General features: G+C 37.4%; 1 protein-coding gene across 7 annotated transcripts in view; it reads right to left on the bottom strand.

Annotated features, from left to right (window-relative positions):
* Positions 1–22,988, bottom strand: part of LOC121314707 (polypyrimidine tract-binding protein 3-like) — a 77,255-nt gene that overhangs the window by 8,927 nt on the left and 45,340 nt on the right. For all 7 annotated transcript variants that reach the window (XM_041248311.1, XM_041248257.1, XM_041248300.1 and 4 more), the window contains 7 exons: positions 18,699–18,774; positions 10,220–10,392; positions 8,639–8,785; positions 7,809–7,976; positions 7,204–7,314; positions 4,439–4,613; positions 616–693 (listed from right to left, as the gene is read on the bottom strand). In XM_041248311.1, the coding sequence (XP_041104245.1) occupies positions 616–693; positions 4,439–4,613; positions 7,204–7,314; positions 7,809–7,976; positions 8,639–8,785; positions 10,220–10,392; positions 18,699–18,723 (877 nt within the window). In that variant the 5' untranslated portion in view covers positions 18,724–18,774. The remainder of the gene's footprint in view (positions 1–615; positions 694–4,438; positions 4,614–7,203; positions 7,315–7,808; positions 7,977–8,638; positions 8,786–10,219; positions 10,393–18,698; positions 18,775–22,988) is intronic.

Genomic DNA, 22,988 nt, shown 5'->3' with positions numbered 1-22,988 from the left:
AAATGTTTTTATATTATTCCAGGTTACATCACTGACCATTATTGCAGTGGTAGTGTGAGCAAGCCATGCAAAATATTTATATTTATACTGAAGGTGTCAACTTTGTAATCACTCGCATAAGGACATTGTGGTGGTCCACATTTGGACCATGGGCCACCTATTGGAGTACAAGGACCATACAATTCCCAGTAATTATTAAAATATTACAATTTCAACACAATGTTCACATGTTGTCTAACCCAATCATGACCCACAGCAAGGTGCCTAGTAAGAAAATATCAAGAACATTTAAGAACATATTGCCTTCAATGCCAAACCAATCAGTGACATATTTAGAACATTTCACTTGTACAAATACATATCCAAATAGTATAGACATATACAGTATAGTGTGTGGCTGGTATTTTAGGCTGTATATAGAAGACAAATAACTTGTGATTGCATTAAGATGTCTTCAATTGACAAACTAAGTTTCTATTCATGTGACTGCAATAGGACTTTGCAAACTCCTACAAAGAATTACCCTATCTGTAGGCTTAACATCCAACTAACCACCTCTCAGTGTTGACAGTATGCCTCTTTGGAAACCAGCATGCACTGTTAAGAGAAACTTACCTGCAGCCTGTGGGAAACCCATGGCTGGGGCGAATCCAGCCGCCCCTGCATAGGGTGAAGAGATAATTCCTGGTGCACCTGTCAGACAAACAAAGAACTAAAATTATTGATTACATGACAAGTGGAATCTCTCTGCCTTCACTTTCATTGAGATTCTAACTTCTGTTATCTTGAGGCAACATGGTACAGTTTTGGTAACCACTTTCTATAAAGTATCCATAGCGACAGCAGCCTGTTGCTGTGGCGAATGACTGATTTGATTTAAGTAAGACTCGAAGCGGAAGCATAATTATTATTTTTTTTTACTTAAAAGATCAAGGCACTTAAATAAGGAAGTACTAAAAACTACTGTCACATACTTGCTATAACTAAAAGTACAGGCCATTTACAGTGCCTATAGAAAGTCTACACCCCTTTTCAAAATGCTCACCTTATGTTGCCTTTTAGCCCGGACAGTTATTAAGAAGTGGAATGTGTATGGCACCACTAAGACCCTGCCTAGATCAGGCTGTCCCTCCAAACTGGATAACCGAGCAAGAAGGAAACTGATCAGGAGAGGCTACCAAGAGGCCAACGACAAGTTTGCAAGAGCTACCGGCTTTTATGGCCAAGATTGGTCAAAATGTGCATGTGACAACAATATCCCAAGCACTCCACAAATCTGGCCTGTATGGTATGGTATCAAGAAAGCCGACCTTGAATCCTGTTTGACAGTTTTCCCTCACAAAGTTTTTGCCATATTTTTCAGGAAATGCACTGTCATGCTGTTCTGATTTAGGAAGAAAGTCGTCCGTACCAATGCATATTACTCAATTCATAGTCATTTAGGGGAGGGGACATTTTTATGTCTGTGTCTGCCTAGTAATTAGAAAAAGAACGACTCTGAACATCGTGAGGAGAGCTTCATGCGTTGCCATGAAGATTTAAAAAAAAATTAACAAAAGAATGAACTTCTAATCGCACACATTCTGAATTATCACGCATGAGTTACCTTTCCAACACACACACATATAAAATAAAACTTATAAGTTTTACTACTTTACTACTAGATATACGTACATCGAAAAGTTGTATTTAATTAAAGCAGTCTATAAACATATGTCAAATATGTGGGAAAACGGGAGTGTATAAAACAATACAATAAAAAAAAAAACACAGTATGAACCTTAGGCCCAGGGTTCGTTAAAAAACATTAAAAATGACTGCTAAAAAAATAACCAATTACTTTCAAAGCAAAAATAGTGACAATGAATGCAGGGGGTCAAAATAAGCCAGCGATCACTTGAACACTTGTCAGCTGACATACAAATGCTTAAGTGCAGAGGTGCTGGATTATTACACTGCGGTTTCATGCAGCAGTTATGATGGTGACCAAACGTGTGTGAGTACTGTTGTGTAAAAAATAATGGATAAAATAAACAGTTATATTCAAAAAATGTAGAACAGCAAAAAAAATAAAAATAGGCATGCATTAACAAAATGCCCTGAAAAATGAACATAAAGAAAACAATTTAAATGAAGCAATAGGTTCAATAATTAAGCTAAAAAGAAGTGAAAGTTTTCCGTTATTTTTATTTATTTTTTTGTAACTCCAATAACCCTGCGTTATCTTCCCCAGTCAAATCGCAGAGTGCCTAAATAAACACAGTAATTTACCACAATAAAAAACAGTCATGAAAAAGAAAATGTTGAACATAAAAAAGCACAACCAGATATAGTCAACAAAAGACAACACATTAATTAAATTCTTTGTCGTATTATTTAAGGTAAGGCAAGTTTATTTTTCTGTTAAAAGTACTCCCGGCTATAATGTTCTGCCATCCGGCTGTACAGAATTCCTGGGGAGAACCCTGAGGCCTATATGAATACAGTACGGTACATTTATGTTGTTGGTTAACAACATAAATGACTTATTGCACAATATGTCAATTGATGCTAACAATTCATTCCAGTTCTGTGTGGTGGAAGAAGAGGTAGAGCTCTGTTGTTCCTGGGACATCTTAAATGAATTACAGAAAGGAAATATGACTATAACTTCGACTACTGCTACTACTAATAATAATAACATGAGGCTAAAAGTTTGGTTAGTTGTGCTTAACAATATGCATCTATACAAACATTAATAATAGGCTATACAAGAGGTTTACATTTGCAGCGTCTTGCCTTCTTTCTTTCTTTCTTGTGCGTGTGTGTGCGTGCGTGCGCGTCTGTGTGTGTGTGTGTGTGTGTGTGTCTGTGTGTGTGTGTGTGTGTGTGTGTGTGTGTGTGTGTGTGTGTGTGTGTGTGTGTGTGTGTGTGTGTGTACGTGTGTGTGCATGTGTGTGTGTCTCTGTGTGTGTGTGCGTGCGTGTGTGTGTGTGTGTGTGTTTGTGCACGTGCATGTGTGTGCGTGCGTGTGTGTCTGTGTGTGTGTGTGTGTGTGTGTGTGTGTGTGTGTGTGTGTGCGTGTGTGTGTGTGTGTGTGTGTGTGTGTGTGTGTGTGTGTGTGTGTGTGTGTGTGTGTGTGTGTGTGTGTGTGTGTGTGTGTGTGCGTGTGTGTGTGTGTGTGTGTGTGTGTGTGCGTGTGTGTGTGTGTGTGTGTGTGTGTGTGTGTGTGTGTGTGTGTGTGTGTGTGTGTGTGTGTGTGTGTGTGTGTGTGTGTGTGTGTGTGTGTGTGTGTGTGTGTGTGTGTGTGTGTCTGTGTGTGTGTGTGTGTGTGTGTGTGTGTGTTTGTGTGTGCACGTGCGTGTGTGCGTGCGTGTGTCTCTGTGTGTGTGTGTGTGCGTGTGTGTGTCTCTGTGTGTGTGCGTGCGGAGGATTACACTGTATTCGTGTGACAACGTCACACAGTCATGACTGCAGAGTCGACTATTGGTCTTTTTTTTTTTTTTTTTTTTTTTACAATTTTGTCAGTTATGAATTGGCATGCCTGTTTTTGTACAACCCACTCATAACTGACAAACAATGTAGATCAGTAAAGTGTAAGACAGCACCTCATGCAATTTATAACTGTGGACATGACAAGGCGGAGGTGGCTGAAGGCTTTGTTCCATTTAGCAGCCCATTCACTCTTCCTTCCCGGACTGAGTATCCCCCCCCTTGTGTGTCTTATCTGTGTCTGCAGCACTTCTTTTACTAGGGAACACAACTGATTTACGAGACCGAGACAAAAAAGTGGTTCATCCGTTAGCATCCCCTGATCGGTAATAACAAATGGAGGCTAATAATAAATGTATCATTCCATTAGGGGCATCAGTTCTGTCCTCATTCATTACTTGAGTGGTTATGATGAAGGGTTTTCTTTTAAAATGGCACACATGTTGGGAACTGATATCATTCAAAACTGAAAACAATGGCCCTGTGGGCTAGAATTGGCAACATGAAAATATATAATTACTATCCCCTCCCTTTAAAGCATGGAGTGAAAAACTATCACTTACACAAAATATAGCCTGCCAGATAGGCTTTTGTGACAGCTTTTATAATCAATAAGGATGGTATTGCACAAGGCCCGGAGCCCAGTCCTCTTCAACATAACAGAGGAGCTCAACAGAAGTCATTCCTTTTGCATTCTGAATATTCAACAGTAAACAAACAGGAAGGGCACTTGACCAGTAAGGTACTGAAAGTTTAGGTCTTCTGCATTTGCAGACCAGCGTTTCCTTTAAATACAGGTGGTTGTGATGGTTGCAACAGGTGCTCTGTGTAATTTGTGCTGGAATCCAGATGTAATTCCTGAATGACGCAGATATTGAACACTAATTAAATGAAGCTGCCCAAAAAACATATGTTTAGCTGTGAAATTCAGCTAAACAGAAACACCAAAGCAGGGATGTTTCCTTACCAAAAGCAGCTGCCATGGCAGGGTCCATGATGGGCTGGCCGTCGCCGGATGGAAGATCAAGCCGAGTAAAGTCTCTGCTTTTGTCGTTGTTGTATTTTACATTAAGGCTAGTCAGCTTGGAGAATTCGACCCGCAGAGTACAGCAGGCGTTGTAGATATTCTGCCCATCCAAAGCCTAGCGAGCAAGAGAGAACAAGGAACAGATCATGATATATATATTTTTTTTTTTAACTTTGAAGCAAAACTGTTCCTACAGTTTTTATAATCTCATTTAAAATTTTTATTTATTTTTTAATTTTTTTAGACAAAATAAAAATAGTATTCATAAGTAACATTATGATCTATAACAGAAAAAAAAAATTAGTGGGGAGACTTCAAAACAATAACACAATGTTAATGGTTATTTATTGAAAACAGTGAAGCGGGTGGAAGGTTTGAGACCATGATATGGGTGCAGCTTTTTCGCTTGTTCAGCTCAATCTCAGAGATCCTAAACGGGATAACTACCAGTACAACTGATTACTACAAATAAAAGCCAACAAAAACAATATTGCAGACAAGTTTAAAATGAATAAAGTCAAATGTGAAATACTCTCCTATTCTTTTTTTCTTTTCATTTAATTTTATTTTACAAAAATATTTCTAGAAGAAACAACTTTCCAGTGTTTATAAAATAGTTCTGTGTCCTGGTGCTGTTTGGTTCCACAGCAACCCCTGGTGGGAGGAAAGAGTTAAAGCAGCTGCAGGCTCTTGTTGAAATGAGTAAACCGTTCCATGTTCGTCACATCCACACAAGAGGAGTATCCATTACCTGGTTTTCCTTAGGAACACAAGGACCCCATTAGGATATCTAGTTCAGCTCAAAGCCACAGACAATGGAACCTCTGATACAAATAAAGGACACTGCAAGCTACAGCCCCTTGTACCTATTGAAACTCATATTGTAATAAATCACTTTTCACACAATGTCATTGGATTTGGTTTGCTGCTGTTCTACAATTCTCAAAAATTTTAAACATCAAAAGAAAAAGATCAACATTATCTCTTGTTTAATTTTCCAAAAATAACATTTACAGTAAAATGATGGATTTTATGAAGTTATTTTTTCTCTTTCCTCCTCCTGCTGCTTCCTGTAGAAGAACATTCTAAGACACAAACTAAAAGCAGAATGCTGCAGTATCTTATTTCTTATGAAACCATCTATTTCAAACATCTTAATTAAAAAAAACAAGGTGTGCAAGCAACATACATATCCCTGTGAAAAAAACAAACTAACAAAAACAACCTACATTAAACGTGCCTGTACCTTGTTAGGAGTAAATTACTGTGACCTGCATCCACAATATACAGAATAACTGACAAAATGCCAATACAAACTTTAAAATCACATTGGGAGAGGTTGTAAAGGTATAGCCAAACTAATGCCCACTTGTCCAGTGAATCCTGCTGCAATAGGCCTGCACTACAGCAAGTGTTGCAGCCTATTCAGTTACACAGCCAAGCACTGGCAACCTGTCTGTGTTACAACCTTTTGGGAAGAGAATCCTGCTCCCACCAGTCACTTATGATGCACACGACCGTCATTCATTCCTTCTTTAAATCCAGTAGAAGAAACTTATTTTTCTCTCAGAAAATTTAATTATGCAGGGTGCTGACATAACTTGGCAAGAGCACAAAGGATAACACCCACAGCTGAAAGGAACAATTACTTATTTTTTGACTAAATAATGATCACTAGGTTCCCACTATCCTGACAGATTTATCAAAGGCACCTCTAATTTGTTGTGTGTGCTAGGGGCTTTGTGTGTGTGTGCGTGTGTGTGTGTGCGTGTGTGTTTTGACATGAAATAGAGAAAGCACGGTGCTGTATGTATGTGCTCATTTCATTTAAAGGACTGCTCTGTCTGGGACTCTTTACCTCCTCTACAGTATGCCTCATGATGTATCTCCTGGAACAGGAACTACTATCCATACCATAATTTATACAAAAACAAGATGAACCTGCTGCTTTCCAGGTATATGGACAAGCCTGTTAGTCAAAGATTAGTTGTGGAGAGTTTGTTTTTATAGTATTGTCATACAAACTTTGCATCGCTGCTACTCATTTTTAAATAAATGGATACATTTAAAAATCATTACTATCTTTTATGTGTGAATATTTGAAATAATTACTTTTTTTTTTTTAAATAGCAGATTCTAAAATAGATTGAATTACTCAAAAGAAGCTCCGTCAGTTTAAAGAGTAAGTAGCAAGGTTCCAAAAAAGGTAAGTGTTCCATGTCCCCACGTGATGCTACAACTGTTTAAATAATGTACCTGTCATTCCTCTTTTCTTTTTTAACATCCTGACAAATTTGTACACTTACAACTTTGAAGTCTGTTTCAAAGCTCTTTTCAAAATGGCCGCTCTAGTGCACTGATAAGGATGGATGGTAAGAATTATTGCCCACACTGTCAAACAGGTAACACAGCAATAACGATCCATTATGTGGTACAGAACAGAAAAGCCAGAGCACTTATGATTCTCTTTTTTTTTTTAATCTCTCTCTCTGCAGTAATTCAGAGGACAGATCCCAAACCCCAGTGCACTAGAGGGTACCTTTTGAAAAGAGATTTTGAAACAGACTATAAAGTTAGAAGTATAACTGTATTTTTCAGAAATCCCACTACTTACTCTAACACAAGCAGCAGAATTAAGCTAAAGACTGTGTCCCTAAATAGAGTATGTGCTTTAAAAGGAAGAAGATAAATCAAGCTGTACTGACCAGTCTGGCGTGATGTGCATTCACAGGATCAGCATACTGTAGCAAGGCCTGGAACTGGTTATTCTTTGTGAAGGTTATGATCTTGAGAACTGTCCCAAACTTAGAGAAGATCTGTTGGCCGGAACATGAGAATTGACCAAGACACTATTAGAGACTTGTGCAGTGTCTAATTGATTTCACATTATTGGTTTTATAGCTGGTTAGTCCCTATATAGAGGTAAACCACACTGTATCAACAGGTAAAAAAACGGTCTTGTTTCTCAAATGTAGAAAACTAATCTAGGCCACCTCATTGTACTTTTGTCTTTCTTGGGACAAATGTGGTCCGTTAGTACTTTAAAATCAGACGCTAATAAGTTATCATAATTTTATCTGATGGTTACTTAAAATGGCTTGCATACTGTACTACTTCCGAACTCAGAAGTACAATACGAAAATCAGGTACCATAAAAAGACTAGTAGAGTCATTGTACAGGCTAACAAAAGGGCAAGCTGGCACATTAATATGTATATCTCAATGCAGCCCTCTGAGTCTCCACTATGATACTGTATGTGTATCTCTGGGGGTGCAATGCTATTTTAATGGAAAAAGGAGACACACTTACCTGGTGCAGAACTTCAAGAGAGACAGGGTAGAAGAGGTTCTCAACAATGATGCGCAGGACAGGGCTCTGCCCAGGCATTAAGTGACCCTCGCTGGCAGATGAAGAGCCTGCCAGAGTCATGTTTCCTGAATGCATAGCATTCACTGCCTGCAGGGCAACCTGGGCTCGCTGGAATCAAAGACATCTTTTATACATCGAAAGGAGGGTTTCAGAGCACAGATGTGCTGTGAAGCAGTATGTCTAAGTAAAACAAGGATTGGAAACAAGTGTTCAAAAAGTTCAAACAATGGATAAAACTGCTATGAAATAAGAGTATTCTTTCCTTCCTTGGTAAAACAACGTTTTCAGGATGTCTGAATGGAAGACCGGTTACTTTTTTATATTTTGTTTGTCTATTAAATCCGAGTTCATGATTGAGTGTTTACAGATATGGATGAACAAGATTTATGTTTACTGTGCAACTTTGTGTTTTTGCTTGTGTGTCGAGCTGTCTGGCTAAGGTGCCTTAAGTTATGTGAATTTTATTAGTTGCTGTCAAGCAGAAGGGGGTCCAATATTCACTGGAGTTTTATCCAGCCCCCAAAAGCTGCCTGTGGGAAATTTGATTTGTATATCTCGTAGTAAGCAATGTAATTACAGAATGCAAGAAAGAAAAATCACAACTAAGAATTACGCTAACAGCATCAACAACTACAGTATAGCAACAATAATGAGACTCATAATATTAATCATAATATGAGGAATAATGGGTTAATCGATCAGTACAGCTAATTTTATTCACCCAGTTACAACATTGGTGGTTTATTATGTTAGCTGAAAAAAATACTTACAGCCTGGTTGGGCAGGTTGTCTGTCTTGAGTTCTCTGTGATTGGAATACTGAATGAAGACAGGCTGGTTGCGAAGGTGTGGCGTGGCAGTGCTGTAGTAGTTTACCATTGTGATAGCTGCTTCTTCGGAAGCCATTTCTACGAAAGCCTGGGGAGAGAAGCACTTTCTTACACTTTCCAAGAGAAGACATGCTAGTTGTACATACTTGTACATCTATCACCACCATCTTTCACTAGGGGTCACGCCACATTATGTGCTTCTGATTATGGTCCCTAATTAAGAGATCCAATTATTGTAAGAGATTAATTACTTGTACAAACCGCACCCAGGAGTGAAATGCGGTACTCTTCTTCCCTTGAAAGGCACACACCCGATGCTCTGACAGGCTGGAGTTTGTGCAACCCCCTCGCACACGCACATACTCACCATATTATTATTACTGTTATTATTTTTTATCATCTCACAAACCTGTAGGCCAAGAAGTGTCTCCCTTTTGAAACGTCACGCGTGACGTAGTACAAAAAGATCGTGTTTTTGTTAGCCGTGGTCCGTGATCCACATTAATTACATTTTAGTGGCCTCTAAAATTTTGTAACTATTTTTTTTTTTAATAATGCTAATATTCTTAATAAAAACACTGCTGCATCCATTTCAGTGATTAACAAAAGATACACCTTGCAAGATACACTTTAATTAACAAATACGCCTCACACCATGAAGTTACCAGCAGCAACAGTAAGAGCAACTTAACCAGGACTCTACGTGCAACATGCATGGAAGGAGATCTGTTTCGATTGCCATCAAGGGGTTACACTATTCTGTTCTTATGAACTTAATCGATATCTTACTTGAGTAATCAACAATGAGAGAATAAAATGAAAGCAATGACTAGTCTCTGATCTGCTCAGCTCTGATCTACAAAGCATGGCCCACTTGATAAATGTGTTCATTTAATTAGATAGAAATTCTAAACTGCCAAAGTCAAAAACCTATGATCTGACATTTAAGGCAGCAAGAAAGAGGAAACCGGAAACCTTGATAAATCAAGAGACGCTTAGCATCAAGGTAATAAATAACTGAGAAACGCAATTAGAAAAATGAACATCTGTGTAGATAAACCAGCCATTGAACAAAAACCTTATCAAGCATGTTGGTTTTTATTTTACTTGTTCATTGGCAATTGGTGTTGCTTCAATTGTTTTCCCTTTTTTCTTTCCCAATTTTAGAGTGTGTGAAAAGTGTTGGATTTATGATAAAAGGAAATTAAAATCCTTAACTTCTCCACCTAGAGGGTCCTGCACAGGATACAGCAATACAAGTCTCTGCCCTGCCCAATGCACTTTAACCCTGCCCTGGACATAAAGCCACACTCCAGTCTTGTGGCAGAATTAGATAAAATCTTAAGCAACCGTTTGTGGGGTTGCATAATTATCCAATTAGGGAGTAGAAATAAATGTGCCCAATTCAACCTACAATTCTATCAAAGCCATTTGGAGAGCATGTTTTCTACTAGCCCAACATACTAACTCATCTCAGTCTACTGAAAAAGTGACAGAGAAGTTAAGACAAAACGCAACCTACTTGATTTTTCCCTTTGAGCATCAACAGGTTGGTGACTTTGCCGAAGGGGAGTCCTAACGAGATGATCTCTGCTTCTGTGACCTCAATGGGGATCTTGCGGATGTGAAGAACGCGGGAGGGAGCGCAGGGTGATCTGTCTCCTTTAAACTTTTTGCTGCTGTCATTGCCGTTAGCTGGCAACAAAAGGAGACAAAGAACACAGTTACATTCTGATCTCTAAAAGAGAACAGAACAAACTACAGGTGGTCTTTTAAGTAAATTAACAGGATATTGGTGTTGCCTCGTAGAAAGGTGGGGGGCGCTACTGTATCAATTGGAAGAGATACAAAGACTGGGTAGCTCACAAGATACAATGTTGTTGTCCAAAATAACTGCTTTATTTGTACATATTATTTATCCTTGGACATGATACACTGAGTACACATAGAAGGTTCTAGTTCACAAGATGTAATTAGACAGCCTTATATGTTACTCATACTTGGAAAACCACATATTTGTTACAAGAACAATTGAGGTCCAATACAAATAGCCAAATGAAAAATAAAAAAACGTAAATAAAATGTACCTGCCTCTAGCACATTGATAAGCTTTTCTATGAAACCAATCAATCAAGCCAGCAGCACAGTAAAAGTTCATTCCAATTAAGCTACTGAAACTATAATAAAATGCTGAGGTAAGGCAAAGCAAACTAACAAGCAGAGACAGCACTGAATATCCAAAGGGAATATAAATTTGAATCCTCGGCCAATGAAATGAACACACTGACTGACTATTCTAAAAGAACAGAGAGCCTAGTCAGGATGTCACAGTGACCTGATATTTTTGTACTGTGCCTGAGACAACGGCCCCAGTAAACCTGGAGCCTCCTAGAACAATAATGACTGAAGCGTACACACAAAATAAACTGCATTTGTCAGCATGTAAAACAAATTTAACACAAATAAGCCAAAACAAATCTCTAGGCGGAGCAAGCATAGTCTTCACTGGGAACTATCCAAAAAAGGAATACATTATTTAGTTCCTCTTCTCCCCACCCACACACACTTATCAGGAAGTTCACTTCTACACATTTTTCCCCTTTTCATTTTTTTTATGTGAAAATTAATTGTGCCATTAACTTCTGTTTCATCGACAGATAGCAAACTTGCCGTTGGCCACATGTTAAAAGCCTATTTATTTCTTGCTATGATATTTAACAGTTAGCATGTAAACTGTAGGTTAAGTCTGAGAAAAAGGAACTCTTTCAGCACTAAACGTTATCAAACAGTGGTAGGCAACCTTTTTGTGCAAGCGAGCCAAACAATGGAAATTTAGAGTGGTCTGCAAAGAGCCAATCATAAACATGCAATTTATGTACTTTAAAATGCAAAATAAATAAATAAATCAATAAAATAAATAGATCATTTACTTAGTGAGCTTATTTAATGTGACACCTGCTGCTGCATCGCTTTGCTCATTTCTTTGAAGTCTGGTTCACAGCTGATCAAGTTTAGCTTTATGCAAGCATTCAGGCTTTCTTATGTTAATCTAGAGCGCACACTGTTTTTGATGCGATTCAAGTGGAAGAATGTCTGTCTGTTCAGACGTATAGGTGGAGTCAAACATTGTTAAAAAAGCAAAGCTGACATTCTGCATTCAGATGTTAATGCCACAAGTTGCTACAGATCTAGATTGTTGTTAGGATTCTCTGCAACCCCTTTCACACATGCTCTACCCGGGAGGGAACCTACCCAAGTCAGGACCCGGTGTCTTGCGGGTCGGCCACATGATTGCACCCTGCTTTTGATAAAGCAGGGTTGACCTGGGTGACAGACACATGTGCACAATGCGTGTATCAATGCCCCGGAAGTAACTTGTTACTGACGCTTCCATCCAAGCTTCTCTGGATTGAACCGCCGGCCCAAATATTGATTAGAGCAAATGTTTCATCACCCCTGCTGCAATCTGGCTCATGGTGTGTTTTAAGCAACAAAAATATGGCTAAACAAAATAAACAGAAATGTTCCTTGCAGAAGTGAAACCTTCACGCAGGCATGGCCGTCTTATTTTGTCCGCTGTCATGCATTTTGTATCACTCACCCCCGGGCCAAAGCGTGTTGACCCACATCCTGAGGTGGGTCGCTGGGACACGGCTTAACCCGGGTACGACCCAGGTACATGGTTTCACACTACACAGGATTATGACCCGGGTAGCCAAAACCAGTTTTAAGTATGCCTTCGCCTCTTGATTGATTTTACATTGGCAGAATTGCAAGTATTTCTTCTAGGATTGCCACCTTTTCCACAGACCAAACCCGGACATATTTCTCAGTCAGCATAGCTCTATCAAAAGTGCAGTATACCACCAGATGTTGGTACAAATCTTGTGCTCTTGATATTTCTAGCAATCGAACTTGCAAGCCAAAAAAATAGTAGCTATATCATAGTAGGCTAGAGGCTAATCTTACCTGAGACAAGTAGCTGTGGTGATGAATAACGCTGTAGTAAATCAATGCAATTCCTGACGAGACGATCCTGTCTACATTTATTTTTTATTTTTTACAAATTATTTTAGCCTGAAAAGCTTGTTGGTGATGCCCCCCTCATAATAAATATTAACAAATGTTATTAATAGATGCTAAAAACTATGGCATTATTAATTGTGTGTCGATAAAGAGACAAAATGAGTCAAAATGTACTCAAATTTGGTTTGGGTTTTTCAATGTTACTAATGGCTACTGCTAAATACGCAATGTTTATAGATATACACACATGGATATACATGGTTTAATTGCCATTAGATATCATAAGTAACCCATATTTTACTGGAAAGGTTATGCATTATGTCAATGTAAAAAATCAAGTTAGAAAAACGCAACAGCCGTTTAAAGTGGTGATATCAAACACAAAAACCCAAGTTAGGAGAAGCAATTGGGACAACCTTGTCAAGCATCAAGCAAATAGGCACAACTGGAAAGGTGCTGGGGCCCAACATTCACACAATAGTTGATTTTAACTTGGCTTCTTTTTTTGATCGCTCCACTTTACATTGAAATGCTCTTTGTACAACTTCAAGGGCATTGTGACCATTCCCTTTTCAGCTGAAAAGTCACATCTGCAACAAAAAAGAGGTATTTATGTTTTTTTTCACATTTGATGCAAGAAAGTTTCAGACTTTTGGTACTGGTATGTGATTTAGTTTTGCCGCTGCAAAATGGTGAAAATAGCAACTCTGAGTTGTATAGAAACACGTTTTTCTAACTTGTACGAGGAACTACAGTTCCTCTCAATTTGTGAATGACTTCTAGACTCGACAGCCATATTTGGTTACTTGAAGAGCCAGGCATGGCTCGCGAGCCACAGGTTGCTGACCCCTGCCCTGGGATAACTGATCATATAGTTCCAAAGTATGTTAATGACAAATAAATAAAACTGTGCATATATAGGTCTACATATTATAATATTAGATTGGCTTTCTGCTCTGCTGTTTTGAGTGGAGTCAGTGCAGTAGATCATGCCATGCCCACTGTGTGCCAAGCAGAATTCACAAAGTGAAGCAAATAATAAACTAGAAAAAAATCTAAACATTATACTGTACTAAATAAAATGTTACTTTTGTGTGTTAAAAAAGTAAAAGAAATCTGGATGGCTAAAGTTAGGCAGATTTTGAAGTGTTCCATATCTGACATTAATCCTGCTTGGAATCCACAGGATCCTTCCAATGCACTTGTAAATACATGTTGAGAGAACAAGGCTGCCACAAAAACAAGGAGTTATGGCGCAATATGAGCTTTTAATTTCTAAAATATAACCCATACATTTACATCATGCAAGACTAGGGTGAGGTGCAATCCTTGGCTCTGGTTTGCTTGGAACCACACACATTGACAGTAGTGGCACTACAGCAGATAAAAATACACAAACGTTTCTTTAAAATCAGACTTTGAAGAGATATTAAAATGACATGCCCTATTCAGACTATTAAAATCTGCACAGGATAACACACGCATTTATTTGGTGTGGTGTGAAATTTCTCAGTGAGAAACTGACACAGCTTGTTCGCATTCGATGATATTTCTCAGCTTGTCAATGACGCGGAACAGGGCATTTTATGCAGTGATTGCGAATCAGGCTTTATATACATGCCACTATCAACAAAAAGAGCTTGGTTGAAGGTCAAATGGGGATCTTCATGGAAATTGGCTCATTTGGTATCGAATGCATCTACTCTAATGATCCAAAAAGGTTGTCTTTGTTACAGTTGTACAAGAAAAGTACTTTAAGTCTTCTCCAGCCCAGCCCAGATGTAACTCACCATTCACCTAGTTTCTACATTTCAGTAAACACGTTAGTACTACATTAATCCTACTGCTGTGCTGGCCTGAAATGTGAGGATTATATTAAAAGCAGGGATTTTTCAACTGGGGGAACTTCAAGGGTCCTAGAACAACTCAAATGCAAAAGTAAAAAGGAAAATACAAACAAAATAATGATCTTGAATTGATTTTTTAACTGTATTATATATTATTATCTCTAAACCACAGTACATGAATATTTAATTTATGTTTAGCAGCTTATTGGTTAGTATAGCAGTTTCAAAATGATCATCCACCTGCACACATGCTTGATTGAGCAGATTTCCACTCTGATATTAGGGTGGGTGAAGCAGGCATCTGGCAATTCTGCCTATAGAGAGCTCTGCTCTGCGCTCTCATATATAATATCTAACATGCAATTGACTACTAAATCAATGAAGCACAATATTATTTCATTTTTTAGAAGTATACATGCTCCAGTAAACCTAAAAAAATAAATCACAATACTAATACTTAGTCATTCTTTTTTTAAGACACAGCTGCATTTTAGTAAAAAACTATAGCGTCTGGTTGAATTTGTTTTCTGTGTATAGTTTCTCGAGTAAAAGATTGATAGATTCTTTACTTGCAAAACAAAAACAAGAAAAAAAACAGTGTGCAAAGTGACAGAAAGTTATAGAGTCCCTGAGATCATTTTTATAAAGTTTAATAAAGTTGTTAGTTATTGTTGTTTTAACTTGAGGTTAATGTTTTTTTTTAAATGTTGTATCACCTTAAATTGCACACATAATTATGCCGAGATGGAAAATAAATATGTTCGTGTGCTAAACATTTAGAATGCAGACAATTTATAATAACTTTGCCGAATAGAAAGCAAATGTTTCCGAAAAGATTTTCTGCATCCAAAGACTTGTAATTAAAAAAAGTTTTAAGAATCAGCAGTGTGTCAGTTCCAAACTGTTGTGAAAATAAATAAATAAATAAATTGTTAAATCAGATTATTCTGCCTTTTATTGCAACTTTGGTCCCATTCAGTTGAGCGAAAATGGTAAAAGGGTACTTCAGCTGAAACCTCCAGACAGAAGGGGTAGTTTTAACGTTGAAAATGACTATTACAGGATCCACTGGCTGGGGCTCCACTAAAATTGGTTTAATCATGCTATCAACCAAATAAACCCTTAAGATGGAGCCCACAGCATGTGCATATTCTATTTTAAGCACTCCTAACATTCAAAGAGTGGTTGCCTTAGGTGCGTATAATTCACAAAGCAAGACTTGCAGTAATGCAAAGCCTTTCAGGGTTAGACTTACTCATGGTTTTAAACGTTTCAAGATGCACTCTACACCTCAACTTATTTGCTGCATCGTATTCATATCCTGTTTGTTTATTCAGTCTACGGAATTTACCAAAATGAGTTATACAGGACACCCAGGGTTCTCCCCAGGAATTCTACAGGATGTTGTGTGGTCAAGTGGTTAAAAAAACGGGCTTGTAACCAGGAGGTTACAAATCCCAGCTCAGCCACTGACTCGCTGTGTGACCCTGAGCAAGTCACTTAACCTCCTTGTGCTCTGTCTTTCAGGTGAGACTTTGTTGTAAGTGACTCTGCAACTGATGCATAGTTCACAAGCCCTAGACTCATATCTTGTAAAGCGCTTTGTGATGGTGGTCCGCTATGAAGGGGCTATATAAAAATAAAGATTATTATAATTATTATTCTGTACAGCCGGGCAGCAGAACATTATAGCCGGGAGCACTTTTAACTGGAAAAATAAACTTGCCTTACCTTAAATACATAATACTACAAATCATTTGAATAATGTGTTGTCTTTCTACATTTTCTTTCTTCTTTCACTTCCTTTTTAGCTTAGGTTAATTATTCAGCATATAAAAATATTGTTTCATTTAAATTGTTTTCTTTATGTTAAGTTTTCAGGGCATTTTGTTAACGTACGTCTATTTTTGCTATTACTATTCATGTTAACCATTTTTTTAAACAACAGTATTCACATACGTTTGGTCACCATCATTACTGTTCCTGATAGCCCATCACGTCTCTTCTTAAAGGTGTACAACCTCTATAAATTACCCCCAGTATCTCTCAAAAGCACCTGGATACATATTTTTACGATATCACAACAAAAGGAATACGTTTTTTTTTTTTTGTTGGCGCATATGTATAGCTATTATGTACTATATATTACCTTACAGCACAATCATACAACAAAAATGGACTGAATGATAATACCTGAAAATAATCTTAATATATATATATATATATATATATATATATATATATATATATATATATTTTTTTTTTTTAGAAAGTAGCTGGAGCAAATATAGTATTATTGCACAGATCGTCAGCTTATTTCACCGCCTGCATTTATTGTCACTATTTTTGCTTTGAAAATAATTGGTTATTTTTTTTTTTTTAGCAGTCATTTTAACATTTTAGCCTCTCCAAGTGCTTAACACAGAAAACCTGCCCCTTCAACTCTCTGATTTGTTAAGAGGTAACTCAGCTGTCATGTGGTTCAAAGATTTTTTTTTCCACCCGGTAATGTGCAATGATCTAGTCTGCTAGAAGCGCAGTCAATCCTTATTGTTAAAGGCACAGTAGCACCTGCAAGACGGGCGGATCACAACCTTTAGAGAACAGTAATACAACCAGACAGATGTGATCTGAACTTAGCTGCTCCTCACTGGGCACAGAAAATGTCAGTGACCTGATAAAGCAACCGAATCCTTTACAACATCCACCTGGCTCCATGTGGAAAATTCTTGATATAAATCTTGAAAGCCATGGATCACTTAACAAGCTCAATACCACTCTGCATTCAAATTACATATTCTGCTAATTGAAATTCAATGTAATTAGCTTTAATGAGGCCTGGAGATTTACGCATGGCCCCTGATTCATTAAATAAAGACACAAGGATAAAATCTATTGCAGACAATTTCTTGTTCACAAGGGGTTCCCTGTGGATGAAAGGCATTGATCTATAATCTGCTGTCACGACATAAGGAAATGTTAAACAATATAAAAATAGAAAATGAATACCACAGCACATATGTTCCTGAAAAACAAATGCGGCAAGCCACGTTTTGTACTATAAAAAGGGAAACACTGCAACAGTGGAGCACTTGGCAAATATTAAAAACACAAGGAGTATAACAGTATAGTTTTCCTCTTCTCACTGCATGTCTCTTTTTATAGAGTCTGTTCTGCTGCACACATTCTTTTGTAATTGGATTTAGAGAACAAAAACTGAAATATCTGTATGCTTGAATATCGGGCTTGCATACAGCGAGTGATTGGCAGCTTTTGACAGCATGACCACATACAGTGTAATGGGTTAAATGCGTTAACCTTTCACCTCTGGAGCCTTGGATACGAATCCAGTCAAATTAATTTGGTGGTCTCAACTTTGCCCATTAAAGACACTAATCCACACATCATTGTCTCCATCACTGGACGGACATTGTGGCTGAACTGGTTCTCATCAAAATCACTTACAATATGTGCTTATACCTTCCCGCAAAGAAGGACAAATCACAGGCAAATTATCTCTTCATGGTACATGTATTACATGGGAAATTTGCTCAAAGTGGATCATGGTTGCCAGGAGGTTTGTGTAAAGTCGACGTATATAGCACTGAAATCTTAATATACCTATTACTTCTTTATGAAAACAGTGAGTAAGTAGTAACTAACACGATAAGAGATGAAATCTTGACATTCCTGATGGCTCACTTTGCATGTCAATAAGGTAGTGGTGGTGTTTCCATAATATCACCTGCAGTGCTGCTGGGAATTACTTGAAATGGCAAATTACTGAAATCATGGAACTGCCCTTTACAGCAGGACAACCAAAATCGTTTTCTAAATGATATTTGTTACAGTTGATGTGTTTGCTTTACCTCAGCTTTCACATATGCCCTCTAGTCCTTGTTTCCTTTGTTTGGCCACATCTATTGCCACTTGGGATTCAATTATCTCCACTTGCTTCGCAGATTAAAAAATTATATATATATAATTTTTTTATTTTATTTTATTTTATTTTATTTTTTTAGAAATACAGGCAATTGAAAAATGCATGTTTTTTCTTGGTTAGCACAGCAGACAGATAATGAGGTGAAGAAATATCAAGGCCCAAGCCCCATGAAACATTCACAGTACCTGTAGATGGAGTAGAACTGCTCATGGTAGGAGGGCCGTTAGCGAAAGCAGAAGAAAGAAGCTCGTCAGATCCCCGCTGAAAAGCACAAAAAAAAAAAAAAAAAAAAAAAAATCATCAACCACCCCAAAATACTACAAAATCTGTCCTCCTCTCTGGGTAGCTAAATCGTGTCTCTGGAGAGAGATAACAAATTCGTAGGTGGCTCAGTGGGCTAGTTGAGAAGCCTTTCATGCTATTCAACTGTGGAGGCCTTGGTTCAAACCCAGCTGACAACAAAGAGTTTGGCACCACCCCTTCCCTCCCAATTGCACATTAGTTCACATTTAGCAACACATAAAAGTTTTTTTTTTTTTTAATGCTTTTTGTTTTACAATGTTTACATAAAGAAGCATTTATTGAAATATAATACACTTATTGAAGTATGAAGTCATTACAGTAGTCATTATTTATATAGGCAATTAAGAATAGTATGTATGTATTATAAAAAAGTTATCCATAATTAATAAAATGATAAAAAAAGCACAGGTATAAATCACTACTGGTATACTATAAAACCAAACAAACATCAAAAAAATAAAATAAAATAATGCTTTGCTATGCACATTTTACAGAAAACTTCCGAAACGCAAGACAGGAAACATTCCATCTAAGGAAGACCCAATTCCCGAAAAGTTTAAGCACACTTTCATTTGTAGAGAATTTCATGGATTTCAAGTTGCTCTCAATTGAAATGGTTGATCCAAGAAAAAGGCATAAGTAACGTATCACCATCAACCCCGACTTTACAATAAAGAGATACAAGAAATTAGAGGAACAAAGATCGAGCGTCAAAAAATAACAGCACAATGCCAGGATGTCTGATAAAGGGATTACAGAAGCACTACATAGAACAGGAGAATGTCATTTCTTATTTTATATTTAATAAAAACAAATCAAGTGAGAGCCAACAGAGGCCCTGAAAGATTAAAGTAATATGACACGCCTTTTTATTCCCTCATTGCTTACTGCTAATGACAGGCTGCAGTGCACTGCATGCGCTTTAACAAACAGACCAAAACAGGTTCTTCATGAAAGTCTGACAAAAGGTTATCTTGTAATACGCATTGGAAAACTAAAAAACAGAGAGTCTCACAAAAACAGATACCAAATATCTACAAAAATGTTGGGTTGTGTTTCGTTTGCTCCACTACATGTATTTCAGGTTTTTAAAAAGTTAAAGGTGCTGGATACAGACAACAAGCTCCCCTCCCTGACCAATTATTTCCTTTTTCAAGAGAGTGTTCTACTGTATGGGCCCTGAAATATACCAAAATCAGTTAAATAAGCTATAAACTGAATAGATGGCTCCTATAATACACCACTATTAGCATATAGGTCAAAGTTATTCACAATAAAATCTGGACCTGCCTATTTACAGCACCTTGCTCCACTTTATTTGAAATACCAGCGAAAATGATAAGCAGGGTTGTAGCTTGTTTACATAAACAGCGATTCTTATTTTAAACACAATGGTTTGTATTTAAAATATAGTGAGTGACAACAGCATCTTTAACCACCTCCACCAAAACCTTTTTTTTAATTTTATTTATTTATTTATTTTATCGTAGATGGTTGTAAAAAGGCCTTCAACAAAACGGCAAGTGGAATAATAGGCCTACATATCCTCAAGCTCCCAGAATGCATGCTTGCCCTCATAAACAATCGAGTTGAAGATTCAAAAGGTTTGAACAACATTAATGTGCTTTACAAGCACACCTCAATATGTTCCTCCTCTTACAAAAATGATTAAGATAGGGCATGTCTCATTTCTGAGCCACAGACCTTATTACAATTTGTTATCATTCTGCTGTAAACTTAAACTAATTACATGAGTGCTGGATATACAGCACAACACTGGCTTCTTTTAACAGTTCTGGTGAGAATTTGTTCTACCACTACCACGTCTCAATTCAATGACCAGGCTTTATGACAGCCATTACCAGCTCTGGGAATAGTTAGCACAATGCACAGGCAATCACATTTTTTTTTTTTTCCCCCCCTCAAAATAATTCTGGTTTTAGAACTAGCTCTTCTGTTCTCACAGATGGATATCTCCCATCAACAAAAATGTATAAAGCCATTTGACACTATTTAAATCACTGCATTATTATATATCATGAAGCAAAAAGAACCAGAGTGGAGAAAAACACTTCCCCTGTCCAATATCATTACATTTTCATTCAGCTTTGTTTGTGTGGTCCCATTAAGGTCTGAGAGTACAGGCATAAGTGAAGGCTCTTTTTTTTTTTTTTTTTTTTTTTTTTTTTTACGGTCACGTATTTCATAATTTTTTAGCACTTAAAACTAAATACAGCAAACATTAGTTTTACTGACACACTGCCTGTCACATTTAGGAAACTGGCAGCTGATTTAGTTTGCTTCCAGTAAATGATTGAAGACATTGCACGATTTCTTTAAAACACCTTCAGCGGAAAAGAAACCATCTGCATCAAAGATCGGAATTATTTTTGCTAAACAGCAGTCTGTCCAATACAAGAAGGGAACATTTCACGTTTTTTTAAAAATAATAATAATAATTATAATTATTATAATAGCTATTCTGCAGTTTAGCAAGAATATTTTTCAGGTAAGTATTTAAATATTTGGGAACAGTTGTATAATAACTGTAGAAAAAAATTGATACATTTTTGTCTCATGTAATACGTATTTTTTAAACCGTGAAATATCTATTTACTATGAAAAAAAATACAGCTTAACAAATACTAAAAAAACACGCAATTTTGAAGGTGATCTAGTAGAGAGGCTCCAGTACAGTAACAATGTAGGTTAAGATGTGGTATTCTGTGTCCAATAGAGATTTATCAACTATCACTACAGCAGAATAAGTACAGAAATATTAGTAATGTTTGTCCAGTCTAACATACTCCACACATGTCCATGGCATACACTGAACTAACTCAACAGGATCACAAGCCAGCAGAAGCAAGGAAAAACAAGCCTGGGGTAAGTTTTATTGCCCTCTACTGTATCTAATGTATTTTAATAACAGTAAATGAATTTTTCAACACATACCTATGCTTCAATATACATATAGCAAGTGCACACATTCAAATTACGCTGTAAGCCTAACTGTGCCTGTGTTGCAAAGATTTCTTAAATGTAAAAACAATAGCGGTCAATGGAGACTTGTTCTTGATAAAACCACTGGCTATTACAGTATCACACTAATTAATATCACCCACATTTAAATCAGCTGTATAGCTGAATTTACTCCACTTAATATCAGGATGGTGTCATTGGCAATGCTGCTTTGACCAGGAAGGGAGACAGACACAGAAAAGCTGCAGTGAAGTGCAAATGCGCACGTTTATTCACAACAAATAAATATAAAAGGAACAAGGACCAAAATAAAAAGGTCTACAAAACTCACAATAATACAGGACGAGACAGCACTGAACACAAAACACATTCCTTCCCTCCAACACTAACATTAACTCTAACCATTCTTCTAACGAACACCTGTGATAACCCTATTTATACACCTGTGGCTGGAGCCTTAATTCACCATTTATTCAATTCACGGCTCCAGCCACATTCCCACGAGTTCTGACAGGGAGAAATTTAACCCCCTCCCTGCCAACCCATTATTCTCCATATACGCCAGGGAGGCCACAAATAGACTGATCCCTGGAGCCAGCATTACACTTTAGCCATCAACACTGGGTCAATAGGAAATCCACATCACCTATCAGAGGAAAAACACTGAGGGCTCATATATTGTAGCGAAGCTGTGTCTCGGTTGGTCCCCAGCACTACCGTCTCATATTATCATGGTGAAAGCAAACTCCAATATTAGCATGAAGTAACAGCTACTCTCATATAAAGAAAATCTAAAATAATTTAAGAACGTTTTTATACAGCCTACTATTTAGTACAATAACTATTTCAACGAGCGTGAGCAATCGACTGGCGTCAGAGCATAACTCCAAACCATGCGCAGCTCAGCTGCACACCAACCAACTGCACGATTGTCTTTAAGCAAGTTGCTTTACAAGATTGACATTTGCTGTATAAAGTAGCACAACAGCAGCATACAGAACAGACAGTATGGGTTACATCTTTCCTACATTATACACTTAATGTGCAAGTACAGTATAGTAAACTGTATATTGAAAACATGTTTTAGTAAATGAACACAATTGTAACTATGGGATTATAATCAATTAGCCCGTACTGCAAAGCAGGAGTATTTGTTGTATCAACACTTGTTTTAATGCTTATTTTGTCGA

This window comes from Polyodon spathula, chromosome 1, assembly GCF_017654505.1.
Source record: "Polyodon spathula isolate WHYD16114869_AA chromosome 1, ASM1765450v1, whole genome shotgun sequence".
NCBI classification, from domain to species: Eukaryota; Metazoa; Chordata; class Actinopteri; order Acipenseriformes; family Polyodontidae; genus Polyodon; species Polyodon spathula.
Note: the sequence above shows the minus strand (reverse complement) of the source record. Positions and strands in the feature narration are given on the sequence as shown.